This window comes from Natator depressus, chromosome 5, assembly GCF_965152275.1.
Source record: "Natator depressus isolate rNatDep1 chromosome 5, rNatDep2.hap1, whole genome shotgun sequence".
NCBI lineage: Eukaryota > Metazoa > Chordata > Testudines > Cheloniidae > Natator > Natator depressus.
Genome location: NC_134238.1, coordinates 98,721,881 through 98,737,188, shown reverse-complemented (window position 1 = coordinate 98,737,188; position 15,308 = coordinate 98,721,881). Strand labels below are relative to the sequence as shown.

The 15,308-nt window shown below is 41.3% G+C and overlaps 1 protein-coding gene across 1 annotated transcript in view; it reads right to left on the bottom strand.

The window, feature by feature from the left end:
* Positions 1-798: 798 nt before the first annotated feature.
* The window catches only part of DOCK8 (dedicator of cytokinesis 8), a 131,905-nt gene continuing 117,395 nt past the window's right edge, over positions 799-15,308 (bottom strand). The window contains exons 40-48 of the mRNA XM_074953288.1: positions 10,604-10,747; positions 9,711-9,842; positions 8,637-8,771; positions 7,965-8,054; positions 6,208-6,444; positions 4,468-4,611; positions 2,841-2,947; positions 1,503-1,673; positions 799-1,001 (exon numbers count right to left, since the gene is read on the bottom strand). Coding sequence (XP_074809389.1) covers positions 941-1,001; positions 1,503-1,673; positions 2,841-2,947; positions 4,468-4,611; positions 6,208-6,444; positions 7,965-8,054; positions 8,637-8,771; positions 9,711-9,842; positions 10,604-10,747 — 1,221 coding nt within the window. The 3' untranslated portion in view covers positions 799-940. The remainder of the gene's footprint in view (positions 1,002-1,502; positions 1,674-2,840; positions 2,948-4,467; positions 4,612-6,207; positions 6,445-7,964; positions 8,055-8,636; positions 8,772-9,710; positions 9,843-10,603; positions 10,748-15,308) is intronic.

Genomic DNA, 15,308 nt, shown 5'->3' with positions numbered 1-15,308 from the left:
GGATTATGTCTTAAAACCTCACAAAGATGAAATGCATTGTGGGCAATCCTCACAGTGCACTCCTGTAGTTCATCTCTTTTCAGAGAGCTCTCTAAAAGACCACTGTGTACTTAAGAGTTGCATCACTTATAGTTTAGCTCTATACTGTTAATGTCAATTTTACTGAACATGACACTGCTTAAAAAAAAATCCTAGTCTCACCGAGAAGTAGCTCACATATTTAACAAAAACAATCCTAAAAAGATCCATCTTTGAGGATAGGCAAGTTATGCAGAAATTACTGCTTGCTGTTTCTTGCCTTTCAAGCTTCACTGTGAGAAGACTTGTAAGAAAAAGTGCTTTCTATTTTAAAAAATGTACATAGATTGCTGTGATACATGGAGTACAATAAGTGAGCAAAGTTTACTGTAAACATTATACATCTTTACTAGGGCTTCAATTCAGTAAAGCACTTACACACATTTAAATTCTTCCCTGTTTAGGACAGCATTTAAGTATGCATTCAACATTCAGACTGTGTGGCAGTCTTGTGGGTCATGCTTAAGTGCTGTCCAGAACAGGAACCTATATGGGCAACATTCTCCAGTGCCCATTAGGCATACTGGACTGATTCTCTTGACACTTCAGTCAAACCCCAGGAAGTTCTGTCTCTTTGTAAACAGTGATTGGCCCCTGCACAGTAAAGTCAATTACTCAATTATCTATCCCTCATAATTCTCTGAACAATAAATACAAAAGCAGCCTAAGTCAACCCCCTTTTCACCCTCTTTCCCACCCAATCCCCATTTTTCTTTGTTCCTGTACATTTCGTTGAACACTCAGGCTGAGAACGTGTACACGTTACATTGTGAGAAGAGTTTCCCAGGTTGCATAGCATTGGAGTATCCTCTCATAGCTGATCCACAGCAAATGGATCTTTCTTTTCTGAAGCAGACAGTCCTTAGATGTTCTGTGAAGAATTGGCTTCGTATTTCTTAAAACTAGAGTTACGAAAAGAATCCCTGAAATGAAATAAATTCATAAATAAAACATGGGATTGTCAATCACACAGTGGGATATTTTAAAACCTGATAGACATATTTGACTCTTTTCCCTTGACGCAAATAAGTATAAAGCATCCCACAGTTTATATATCTGGATCCTGGGTTTGCAACATGCAGTCCTGAAGTGAAACGATCACACTTATTTCATGATTGATAAACACCAGGTGCTGGAATATATATATATATATATTTCTCATGTACCTTGGGAAACATCACAGGCTTCAAATAATGAGGAGCTGGCGGGACATTTAATTACCTAACTCTAAACTGATTCTTATATTCGTGTAAAAATTCTATCTGTCCTTTGCCTTGTGGTATCGCAGCTTGAGCAGCATAATTAATACTTAATTCTATTTAATTTTGGGGCTATACCTCAGAAGCAGAGGGAAGAACAGTCTCACAAATAAAGAGGCACTCTTTTTGTTAGCATACAAACAACATCCATTGCCCTAGTTGTACCTTGTTGTACTGTGGACTTTCACTATAGGTTTATACAGCTCTGGGATTTTCCGCTCAATCATCGGCCTAAGGTTCTCTTTCAGCTTGCTATAGTTCTTTCTGAGTTCCAGCTGATATTCCCGCTGATCTGCAGTAATAAGGCGCTTGTTTTTCTCCACTGCTTCACCACATCTGTTCTCAAAATAAAGATTAAAAAACACATTGGTTAATTCTGACAAACACTTTAAAATTATATTATAGTGGGTTTGTGTTAAATAAAGCAAGATTTCCGCCTGTCAGATTATTTGTTGCCAGACTCATACAGTCCTCTGGTCATGATTTTACCATTCATTAGATATTAAAAATACATGAGGGAAATAAACACATTTCAATGACCATCGTGACACCAGATTAAATTTGTGCTGGAGTAAATGGATGCATCTCCAATGGAAGTCAGTGAAGTTGCGTTTATACTCGCATCTCAATGTGCATGCACACACGACTAGATGGTTAAACATTTGACAGTGTGAGCATGCAGAATAAGATTTGCACGCATATTGGGCAATACACTCTCAAAGCAAGCATGGACATCTGCATACATGGAAATGTGCCTGCCTTCCAGGGCTGGTTGAAAAGTTTGTCATGGAACAGTTTTTTGCCAGAAAATGCCGAGTCAACAAATTTGAGAGACAAGTACGAATGTATCAATTTAAACAAAATTTGACAAAAAGTTAACAAAGCGCTTTGTTTTAACATTTCCAAAACAAAGTTCTTTAGAATTCTTGTTTTCTGGGAAATTTCAACTTTTCATTCTGATTCGGGCTGAAAGGAAACTTCAAAATGTTGAAATTTTCCGCTGAATGGAAATTCCGGGTTTCAATTGACTTATGCCTATATACATAGGTGCAGGAAGTATGGGTTTGGGGGGGTGCCTCAGCACCCCCAGGTTTTAGATGGGTCTCCACTCCTGGCCCCGTGCCCGGGTGTCCCATCTGCTGGCCCCAGGCCTGGGGCTCCAGTCCTGGCCCCAAATGCGGGGTCCCTGCTGCCAGCCCTGCGCCCAGATCTCCGCAGCTGCCCCCCAGCTGTGGCCCCAGCCTCGGCCATATCCCCCCCTCCCAGAGCCATGGCCCTGCTCCTGGCCCCAACTCTAGGAGGTGCAGGGGGCGCAGACAGGGGTAAGCAGGGGGGCACAGCATTCCCACTCTAAAAAATGTTCCAGCATCACTGCCTATATATGGTGTGAAAATCTAGCTCCTGATGTTTACTGCATTGATTTGTATTATGAATGACATTAACATGGCTACAGTTCCACACTCCAGCGTCAACAGATCTTCAATTAGTTTTCCTTTCACTCACCTCATTATAAATTCTTTGAAGCATAATCTCAGCTTGTTGTGATGTCGGTAAAGTTTTGGGTCTGCTGGAATTTCCGCCAGGAACACTTGGGCTACCTCTAGTGGTCCCTTATAGGAATAACACAGTATATTACAAAACACATATTTCCTGCATTAACTGAAAAGGAAGCACAAAACTGATTTATTTGGTTAGAGTGTGTTTGGTTTTTTTTATTTCACTGCTGGAGTGACAAAAAAAATCGTACGTTGACATTGTAGCAGGAAGCTGCCCTTTTAAGGGTTTTCCCTGACTGTGTTGCATTAACCACTGCTTCCTTGCCACCCCTTTCTTTTCTTTGTCAATCAAAGGTTAGGCCAACATATTCTGTTCTGTTCTACTTTTGTCCATCATCCCCTATTGCCATTGATTCCTCTGTGAAAAGAAAATGGATTATCTCCATCTGGAAAGGAGTGAGCAGGGACTTTCCTACTGCCAAACTATTTTACATGGAAGATGCACAGCTGCTACAGTGATGGGTGGCAATACAAAACTGCTAGCATAGACGGATAAGAACACGAAAAGAATGTTTTTTCCACAGTACAAAACAGCACGTTCCTATAAGGAGTTCAATCTGGTGGCGGGTTTGGTGGAAGGAGAATTGGTAGGAAATGAAGGGACTAGGGTCTAATTAGCAGGGGTAATCAATTTATTTTTTATCAAGATCAAAATTTCTCGGTCAAGGTATAGTCAAGGTCCAGACTCCAGAGAAAATAATACAAAAATAATAGCAATAATGATAATAAGAAGTAAATAAAAAGATTTTGTGGTCCATTGAAATCAACTGGCGGTCCGTATTTGGCCCGCAGTCCACCTATTGACTACCCTTGGATTAGGGGAACCAAGTTCTGCTGAGGCATGGTTAGGGCCTTGTTTTTTTCCTCTTAGTTTGTCTTCATAGTGTTTGGTTTTTGTTAAGGAGTGTGTGTTGTAATAAACTTCAGTTGAGTGTTGTGGGGCTTTTGGGGGTACTTTCTTGCATGCTAAGAGTTCTGGGATTCTGGTGGCCCCCCACCAGAGAGATTTACTCCTGAGTATTCCCTTAAATGAATGAAGTTGATGGGATGGTTAGTACTCTTGTGAAGGAAAAATCTCTCTAAAGATGAGTCAATTCAGTGTGAGTAACTGCTTAGAGGTTCAAATGCATAGCCACACATTAGCTGCGCTCTCTGAATCCACTGCAACTGCAAAATTGGGCTGGAAATGTAATGGGAAGAGGCTGGTGTGAGAGATTCAATATTTTTTGCTTCCATTTGGGATGAAGAATCCCTGTCTCTTAACATTTTAGCACTTCTGTTTTGGGTCAGAATGAGGAAATGCAAAGATTTACAAAAATAAATCATGGTGGGTAAAAAGTTATCCTGTTTTTTCTGAACTTCAGAAAAAAACGTTTGCCCATCCCTAGTGGTTAGTCTGCAAAGATGAACCACAGAGGACAGAGTTCAAAGGGGTATCTGTAAGTAACCAGTCTGATTGGAAGTACTCTCACAAATGCAAGACAAAAAGAGGTAGAAGAAAGCACACTGGGGAAAAAAGAAACATGCCAAAGGCTGTGCAGAAGATACATTATTTTGCTGAGCTTGACCTTTACCTGATTTACAGTGGCTCCAACAGAACCCTGCAGCACCATCTGGAGCATTTTGGCATCTGGTGGCTCCTGGTTCGTTGCAACAGCCAGTTCTAGTGTCTTCTTCTGCATGTCTTCAATAGCAACTTCAATTGGGGTTAAAATGAACTAATACAACGTAAGGATAGATGCATTATTATGTGAGTAATCCTTGTATTACAGTTGTTACAGGCATTGCAGCTGAGGGAAGCTGTTTTTGTGCTGGGTCACAGCCAGGGTGGTCAAAACCAGGACAGGGCCAGATTAACTTTTGTGGGCCCGGCGCCAAACATATTTGTGGGCCCCCATGTAGTTGTTATGGGTCCTTTCCAAGCGTGGGCCCGGTGTGATGGTGCCGCTGGTGCCATAGTAAATACGGTATTGCCGGGATAGGGATGAAAACATTTATTCAAAATAAGATATTTGAAGCCACACTTGACTGTGACCTCCACTCAGCCCATAGAGAACAAATTGGCCTAGCATCAATGTACCCAGAATATTCTTGATTTCGTTTGTGTGGGATGGGCTTGTTTGTTAGTTTTGTCTTTTTTGTTTAAACACTCAGGGCCTGCTTGGGGCCCTGAACACAAGTGCTTAATTAGCACACTTATGAGCCATATTAAGCCCGGATTTAGCAGTCAGTGGTGTTGCACCTGCATCTCCCCACCACCACCTAAAGTTATGTTTAGTACATACATTTTTTGAAAGCTGCATTTTCTACTTTGGTACAATACTGTTTATAAAACTTTTTTAAAAGTTAGTTTCTTTAGCCTATTTTTCCCTTTGCCTCACCACCCCTCATGACTGCAAGTGAATCAGTAATATTACTGGGGAGGAGTGTGGGGAGGAAAATTGCTGGTGCCCATCTTTTGCAGGGAGAAAAGGCCACTGAGAGACACACACACATTTTACCACAAAGGATACCGCAATCCAGCCTCAAGACCCTACCCCAAACTTCACACCTGGGCTCTCCCCCTGTCCTCCTACTGTCCCCACCCCACACAACTAACCCCTACCCTCACACAAAAGCTCTCCTGAATCTCCCTGCTACTGGCCCACTTTCACCCCAGGGCTGTCACCTCCCTCCCTTCTACTGCCCCCCCCCCCCCCCCCGAGCTAATCCCCATCTTCAACCCAGACTCTCCCATCCCTCCAATATCACTCAAACCAGCCAAAGTTAACCTCTGTAAATTCTGGGTCAAATCCATACACCAGTAAAGACAATGGAAAGATGTCAGTGGGCTTTGGATCAAGTCCTATATCTGCATTTAGTTTGATTCTAGGTTATTGGCTTCCTGGCTAACATAGTCACTATGCTTCCTATTTTTACAAAGCTGCTTCTATCTGGAGTAGTTCCTCCACCCCAACACTAAGTCAGGTTTAGCAAACAGCCTGGTCTTTGATGACAGAGAAGTATAGCTGAAAATAGGACTCTCCTCTCGTTCCTGTCACACCTCTTCTGCCATTAGCCTTACAATTGGGATGCTATGTGGAACACCCGTCTCCCCAGTGCTCCAGAAGCCAGCAGAAGCATGCATTCATGCATCTGTTGACCTAATCTATGGCATTTCTATAGTGCCAGTCAGTGTACAATTTAACAGAAATGTAAACTTTCCTTACCCAGCACAGAGCTTGAAATCATCCCCTTCCAACAACACCCTCAATCCCTATCTAATGGCTGAACTCCATACTCAAATTCACAGCTCTCACAAAGATGTCCATTACCTCTTCCTTTTGAATGACGTTGATTCTGGTTTTGACATAGGGGAAGGCATGCATTGTGGTTAGGATAGTATTCCTCTTGTACTGTTCACTCAGATCCCCCCTGGGGCGTCCATCCATGGTGAAAGGGGTGGTGTACATGAAACGCCGGAGGCTGAAGTTCTTCTCAAAGTAGGTCACCCTGTCTTTCATCTCATACTCATCGAAATAGGGCTCCACAAATGTAATTTGTATGTAGGCCTGGAGGAGAGGGAAGGAAGAATCTTTGTTTTAATGCCAAGACAAATAAATGGAACGCAGGAAATATCACGGAGCCTCACAGTGAGCTGGCATGTGCTAGACGAGCACACGGGCTATGGTTTGTTTATTATTAATTTGCTCTCACACACAGCAGGACCGCTCTGATTCTACCACAGCTGCAATGGCCTCATGTTGTCCAGAACCTGCTCAGAGGCCTCTGCGTTCTGTATCTCCACTTTCCTTTCCCTCACTTTGCGTCTGTACCACGCCCCTTCAAGTAATTTGTTACTGACCTCAATGGGGCAGGACTGGACTACCTAGGCGCTGCATATACCCTTGTGAAACCCTGCTGACTTAAATGAAGTTGCAATGGTGTGAGAGGAGAATTTGGCCCATTATGGGTTTAACCATTTGATTGAAACATACCAAAGAAAACTCACATGTTGGCCTCTAGGCAGTGACTGTATGTTTTCCAATCAAGATTGCCCATCGACTTTATTTTGGGGTTGGGGCGGGGGAGAAGTACTAAAGAAACCAAAATTCAGAACAGACAACCCAAGTCTTATTTTTTCCACTCGTGTACCTTTTTTACTAATGTCAGCTCAATATAAACTAAGGAAAACAAGCATAGAAAGAAAAGAAAAAAAAAGAAAAATGGAAACCACAAATATTAAACAAAAAATTGAAGGGGGAATAGATATAGTTTTCCACTATGCCCTGGAAAGTGATCAGGATTTCCTATCGTCATAATATGCTTATTCTGAACTCCGCACTGGCTGCAGATCCAGTTCCAGGTGAACTTCAGTGTCTTAGTCTAAATAGAAAAGGATCTGGCTGTCTCAGAGACTGCCTCTTACTCCACGCTCAAGTCTTGTCTATGTATCTTAGGTACTTATCTGACCACCTAACAATCTTTAATGTATTTATCAACACCCCTGTGTAATGCTATCATTCCCATGGCACAGAAAGGGAATTGAGGCACCATGAAGCTAAGTGACTTTGCCCACAGGCACCTAGGAAGTCTGTAGTACAGCAGGGACTTGAACACAGATCTCCAAAGTCCTAGGCTAGTGCCCCTAGCCAATGGACCATCCTTCCTCCCCTCTTGTGATGACTCTCTTCGTATTGCATTCTGAAGTCTATTACTCTGTTCCCAGGAGCTCTTATGTAGCACTGTCCATCTAGAGCTCACAAGTGCTAGTGCCTTTTATATTTGGAGAAACTGAAGCACTGAGGGGTGAAGTCCAGAGTCACACAGCAGGTCAGCTGCAGAGCAAGGAGGGACAGAGATCAGGGTGTCTGATTTACAGTCCAGTGCCCTATTCACTGGACCACGTTGCCACCCCAGGTTGTTTTATGATAGCCTTGGACATCAAATATGGACACACACACATCTCAGCTTTACTCGTCTGAGTCAGCATTAAGGTCTCACAGGCAGCTCCGCGTTCTCCTTTTTTTCAATCACTCAGTGCTCAGTTCTATTCGCAGGACATGAATAGCTGGGCTAATACCTTCCGTACCTTATTGGGATGCAGCTTGCTTTTGTCTACAGGAGTGGAGTCTTTAATAACCTCCACAGCATCCTCCCCAAAGCACTGACCATAAAACCCCTGAAAAGGAAAAAAATAATTATTCAGAGATGATTTTACCCATCCCCAATGCAATGCAAGTCATCTGTGCTGCTCTGATTAAGACCAGGAGTTGTGATAAGTTCTGGATTCAATGCAATAAGTATGCTACAGTAAGGGTTAAAGTCTGCAGAGGCCTAGATACCTTACAGATGAAGTCCCAACACTGAATTGTTAAGTAAAAGGCAGAGTTCCAGCAAATGAGGGGGGAAACGTGAGGAATCTGTCATTGCTGCCCTAAGCAAAAGTTCAAAAGGATTCAAAACAAAACTCACATCCCCTCAGGTTAAGTCCCTGAATTCCTTATACAGGGAGGGACGCCAGCCACCTCAAGAATGGGACCACAGGGTAATGAAAACTCTGACATTACGTCAACCTGCTGTAAAAGGGGCGGCAATCCAAGATATCAGATACAAAGACAGAATGATCTGAGATATAGATCAACTTGATTGACTTTTGTACATTACCATTACAGCTGCTGTGCTGTGACTTCTTTATTCACCCCCCTATTTTCTTAGAAAGCATAACACGAAGCAGGAAGTTATACAACTATGATCTCTTTACCTCAAGTCTGTGAGAAATCTCAGGAAGTTTAGTAATTGCAGGCTCTTTATAAACAAATTCCTGTTCATCTAAGTCCCCAAATTTGGATCCATAGAAACCAACACGAAAGTAAGTTCCAAACATTCGCTTTTGACCCTGATTGATAAAGGGGGGGGAAAAAGTTTATATTTAGCTTTTCTTTCCTTAAATATAATCCAGTTTTTATGTCTTATTCATCTGATTTATACATGAGGAACCCCATGGACCTTAGGTTTGTCCAAATTTCAGAGCAAAATATGGCCCTATATAATATCACCTAGTTTAACATAGCACAGTTCAATTTCCTAGTAGGAAAAAAAAAAACTATAAAAGTTAAAAGGGGAACCGTTGGTTCAAATTTGGCTCAAAGTCTAGGTTTTGTATGAACTCACTTTTGCAAATCTAAAACAATAGAAATATTTCTTTTAAAAAAAATTCCAGTGGAAGCATTTTAAAAACAAACATTAATCAACATTCAAGTATTTGCAACTCACAAAACTTTGTAGTATTGTAAAAGTCCACAAGAACCTGAAAGTGACTAGAAACGAAACTGACTGATCTATTTTCATTGTCCAAACCAAGAGAAATACAGAAACAACATGAATACTGAAAAGTAAATTAGGTTTTACAATTCTTCTGTTTTTGGAATCTAAGGCACAAGTAACATTGGCAAGAAAATTGTTTTTCTTTTTGAATGTGTATGGCCAAACGTAATCATGCCTGCTTTCACCTGGTCTAAATTTTACCTGTGATCTTTTTTAACCCCTGTGTCCCTTTAAAATATTTTGAATGTTCTATTAATCTCTTTTTATACATGTTGTTTATAATCCTCTCCCATGTTTCTCTGAGTCATTATGTTTCTCTTCAGTGTAGACTGTCCTTAACAGGCAAGATCTAAATTACAATAACATGTAGTCCAAAGCAGATGGAAACTCAGGTTAGAGGAAGGAAGTGCTCCCGTTTGGTACGTATGGTTTTATCGTCATCATCCCATAAGCAAACACTGCAGCGCAGCAACACACAACTTGCTCATAGAGAACCAGCAGCACCAGGTACCTTGTTAATAATGCTGTCGAAGGCTTTTTGAAGCTTGCTGTGCGTAGAGGTAAGCTTCCTGAAGTCTCGATGTGCTTCCAGTATGGGGATGACAATTTTGTAGACCTCATTCACAGTTTCGTACAATCCCCCCTTGTAAGAGGGAATTAAAAAAAGGAAAGAAATTGAGTTTTCATGCACTATATAAAGAGATGGGATCTTCACTACAGGCATTGTAGGATGAGTTATTTTATAAGATCATTTTTCTGATATGATGCCTGTTTTAGCTTTTAAAAATCAGTAAAGTGATTATGAGCCTACAGGAGTATAATTTTATTACCATGTATTAATTTAGTAAAATGTCTTATCAAACATCCACAAAGCTCCTTAACGATGTATACATGTGCTGAGTTGGATGGAGTTTAACTACATGACTCCCCTTAAAGTAAATGTGATTTGTGAGGCTAAACTCTGGCTGTGCTCTGTATGAAAGCATATGGGTAACTCTTAGGGTCTATAGTCTATGCAGTAATATGAAGGTCTTCTTCAAATTTACTATATCAGGATTATACCAGAGGGCTCAGTTCACCAAATTGCAAGCCCGAAGCAGTGATCAGTCTGCCTGCAGCTGGGGCACAGCAATCCCCCCTCCAGAAGTGGGCACGGCCAGCCTGGGAGCCAGTACTGGTGGGTGTCCTACAGGAGCCTCGGCAGAACGTTAAACTTGCCATTCCCCAGGGATAAGTCCCCACTCCATGCATCTACCACTGAGGGCACAAGAAGTGAAAACTGCACTCCCCTGCACTTACAGGAGCGAGTCTGACCCAATGGCCAAAATCATCCCTGGGGTAACTCCATTATCTTCAGCACAGTCATACAGGGATGAATTTGGCCCACCCTGTCTATTCACTCACCGTGCTGAAGAGCTCTGCAGCTTGTTCCAGCAGCCCCACCAGGCCGCTCTCAGAGAAATACCTCCCAGAACATATCCCATCCTCGTCTGGAGACAAAATATCATCCGAAACAGCAGATTCCTCCAGCACATTGGAGGAAATATTCTGAAATAGATCACAACAGAGACCGCCACAGGGCATGGAAACCAAAACCAACAGACTATCACAGAGGCACACCCTGCAACAGAGATTTTTCACTGACAAGAGCCTTAACACAACAGAAATGAAGTAACAGAAGTCCTGGATACAAGGCTACGTTCCATAAAGAAGCTCTTATCATGTCATAAACCCCAGCACAAGAGATCAAGGGGCTTGTCACTAGAATCCAGACTTTTCCCTCCCACCTCAGTATTTTGAAACCAAACTTGCCACCAGTCCCAAAATTCCCTCTGCAGGCAAGAGACTTCCAGGCAGCTGCATTTCAGTGGGGGGGTTAAAGGTTTCCATGGTGCTCATTTTCACTCTAACAACTCTTCCCCCTTGTCAGCTGAGCATAATTGCCTCCTCCATAAATCCTTCCAAGCTTAAATTTTCCATGCTTCATATCAGCCCAAAGGTGAATTATTCTGGGGAGTTTGCTAAATGGGTTTTGACTCCACTTATGCAAGTCTGAGAGAGTGCAATGCAGAGGATGTTTATTTAGAAACCATAATATTGGAATTCTTTTTTACTTATACGTGTTTGATTTCTCAGTCTCAGTGTTCCTTAATGGTATTTTACTGCAGGTAACATATTAGAGCCTAATCCTGAAGGTAAGTTTCCCACTGAAGTCAATTTCTTAATGGAAGATATACTGAATAAAGCCTGCAGGATCAGGCATTTACGTTTTTTAGGCCTCTTAGTAAAGTCTGGTAAATGCTTTGGCATCCATTTGAATGAAAAGCAACGTATAAATGCAAAATCATCATAACATTAGCATTGTTAAATTATATGTAAATACACATAAACCTAAAGATACCCCAGCACCAGTAGCTTTCAATAGCTGCAACAATTTCTAGCTTTTGTTTTTAATTGAAAACATGTAGTCTCATGTTTTTAACAGAAAGTGACATTTGAACTCCGTCTCAGCTGGAGGAGAATGCCAGCTAGCTGGCAATTTGATTTCGGAAAGGCCTTTTTCTAAAAAGGCAGAGACCAAGTGCCACTAGTATTGATCTGACTTAAAGTTCTGATAGCTCACATCAGTCACTGCACAGGGATACTCATCTCCACTGCAGCTTTATGGGCACATTTTCATAGAGTCTGAGGTCAGAAGGGACCACTGTGATCATCTCATCTGTGATAATTTTTCCTTCTCTGTGGGAGAAATTCACTCTGTGCAGAGCATCCATACAAGGCCTGTGTGTAACTTTAGTCCCATTTAAACCCTAATGGGGAGTCCAAAGAACAGAGTGGCCAAAATGGGACTTCAGTGACACACAAAACCTGTGCTTTCCCTAGCACAAAGGGGAACCTCACCCTATATTATTCATATCAAACATTCATCAGCACTAGAATTTGTTTAATTCTTATACACATTTATTTAAACTGCCAGGAATCAAAAATAATGGGAATTTGGAAGATATGTATAAACTTTTTTTGGCACTTCATTATTAATTAATTTATATCAGGATAGCCTTTAGAGGCCTCAATCGAGGTTCAGGGCCTCACTGTAATTCAAGCCACACAAAGCAAAAAGCCAATCCCTCAGCCAATCCCTGAGCTAAAGAGTTTACAATCTAGCTAACAAATGTAAAAGCAGCAAAGATCCAGACTAACACGGCTTCCCCTCTGATACCTAACAAATGTATTGCACTTTTCATCCCAGTATCCCAATGTGTTTTCACAGGCTGTTTAGTACTTGGAGTTCTACTGTCTTTTATGAGCCCTTTCATGGGAAATTTAAGAGAATTCGGAGCAGTGATTTATTATAAAGGGGAAGCCGAGGAAATTGCAGCCATCAAATTATCTGTTCATTGGCTCTAAATATTTTCCCACAGCCCCTTTCTACTGGCTCAGAACTGTGGTATCTGAGCACCTCTTCTATACATTTCTGTGGTTTGCGTTATCTTTTGAAAAATGTATGCAGGACAACATTCCATTTACTTTGGTCTGCAGCTTTTGTCTTGATCTGCAAGACTTTGGTGTGTCTCCCCACCTTCTATATCTAGGAATTTCACAAATAAGTTAGAGAGAAAGTGGGTGAGGTAATTTCTTTTATTGGCTCAACTTCAGCTGGGGAGAGAGACAGGCTTTTGAGCTTACACAGCGCTCTTCTTCACCTCTGTGTAAGCTCAAAAGCTTGTCCCTCTCACCAACAGAAGTTGGTCCAATAAAAGATATTACCTCTCCCACCTTGTCTCTCTAATACCCAAGGACCAACATGGCTACAACAGCACTGCATACAACAAATAAGTTACTAATTCAGATGATCCTGAATATTTTAGCATTTAGGCAACACTTTGGGTAGCTGTATCCAGTTTCACACTCACATAAGCTGCAGAATTCCAAAGCTCCTGAACTTGCATGATCCTAACAGCAATTTGTTTAATCCTTGCTGCACCATTCTGGACATTTAGAGGAGCTTACAGAACAACAGACAAGTTTCAATTCTGAATAGTCTATAATCTCTTTGAGTCACATATACTTAGTTTTCCTTAAGAAAAGCCAACATTTCTAAATAGCACAAACTCAAGGGGCTTGATTCTCATTTATGCAACATACATCCTGGTTCAGGGAGTATAAAGTGGCCTTAAAGTAGATGTAAATGTAATTTACGCTCCCTTTGAGTCCCCTTTACTCAGTGTAAAGGGGACTTTGTGTAACTGACAATCAGGCCCAAGATGAATTCTGTTGAAGGAAAGATTTTAAGGTCTACAATGCTAATAAGCTATGTATGTGCATTCTTACAATATACTGTTCTGTCTTGCACAGCATAAAGAGTAAATGTGATGCTACTGGTTAGTATAAGGGGCTGGGCATTGGAATTCAAGACTCTACTAATAATTTTGTGAGGGACCTAGGGAAAGTCATTCAATCTCTCTATGCCTCAGTTTACACACCTGTAAAATTGGGATAATACTACTGCTGACCTAACATAATATTTATATACAATATTTTACATTTTTATAGCACCTGCCATCCAACAGCTCAAAGTATATCACAAACATTTCTTAGATTGTAAGCTCTTTGGCATAGGAAGTGTCTTTTTTGCTTTTGTATTTGTACAACACCCAGCACAGTGGGGTCCTGGTCCATGACTGGGGCTCCTAGGCACTCCAGTAACACAAATAATAACAATAATAAAGCACTTTGAGCTGACAAGTATTCTCATCTTTCTCATTTTAGAGATAAGGAAACAGAAAGCGGTCCAGTGGGTGACTGACCCAAGATCACATAATAAGTATGAGCCCAGGCTCTGAATAAAACCCAGATGGTCTCACTAATCTTGTGCTTTAGCCACAAGATCATCCCTTCCACTCTCAGCCTTACCTCAGAGGCACTGCAAGGCTTAAGTAATGTTTGTAAAGTGCTTGGAGATCCTCACATGAAAGGCTCAGTAATAATGCCCACCATTTTGCCTTTTTACAGAGCAAACTGAAACCTCAATTCTTAGCTCAGATAAATGGCTATGTCACTGAGGGGTTTCTGGATCCTTAAGCAAGAATATTTTTTCGTCACCTCTCTACTACAGAGCACTATGGCTCAACTGTCCTTTTTCCAGACATGTATTTTGATGAGGAGAGCAGATCCACCTGGGATGCTCCTAGACACTGTTTGATGTTGAAAAGATCAGTGGATTCTAGCTGAGTAAATGAGACAAGATTTCCTACCAAATGATGGTATGGAATACCTTTGGTGTGTCTCCCCACCTTCTATATCTGGGAATTTCACAAATAAGTTAGAGAGAAAGTGGGTGAGGTAATTTCTTTTATTGGCTCAACTTCAGCTGGGGAGAGAGACAGGCTTTTGAGCTTACACGGTGCTCTTCTTCACTTCTGTGTAAGCTCAGGACAACTGTAGAAATCCTAGGTTGGACTGACACTTTTAAGGAGGTCTCTCTTCCATTGGTGCACAGGTAGATAATTCATTTAAACAAATGCTAGTTACATGTTAAAAAAAACACCACACGTTGGTGAGAGATTAGCCCTTTATGTTTAGAATGTTTCTTGTGCATCTGATTCAATTAATAGGCATGAGTTGCCTACAAATGAGGTGCTTACTTGCTCTATTTTGTGGCTGCTATGTCATTCAGCTACAGACTACATCTTAAACATTTAATGTACCTAAAATTGGAGCTACCCATTCAGTAATAATAATAACTTTCATTCTAAAGTATCCAAAAGTGCTTCAGAATTAGATATCTACCAAATTTTCAGCTACTTCCGGGATGGAAGCATTGTCTAACAGCCTACGGCAAAACTATGAAATAGTTTCAGGTAGGAAGTAAAGTATACAGCTATTCCAGCAGTCTAGCAACAGTTGGTCCCAACTCAGTGTTAAGCAACGAGGTCTGGTGGCAAACTAAGGTCTGGGGAAAAGGGGTACATTATACAACTGTTGAATGTTGCCTTCTAGATAGCCCAGATGTGGATTCAGTTAACTGGCTCTGATTGGTGCCAGGCGACACCTCTCCAAAGTCACTAGAAGAGTATCCAGATACAGAAAAAAATGCATATTATTTCTA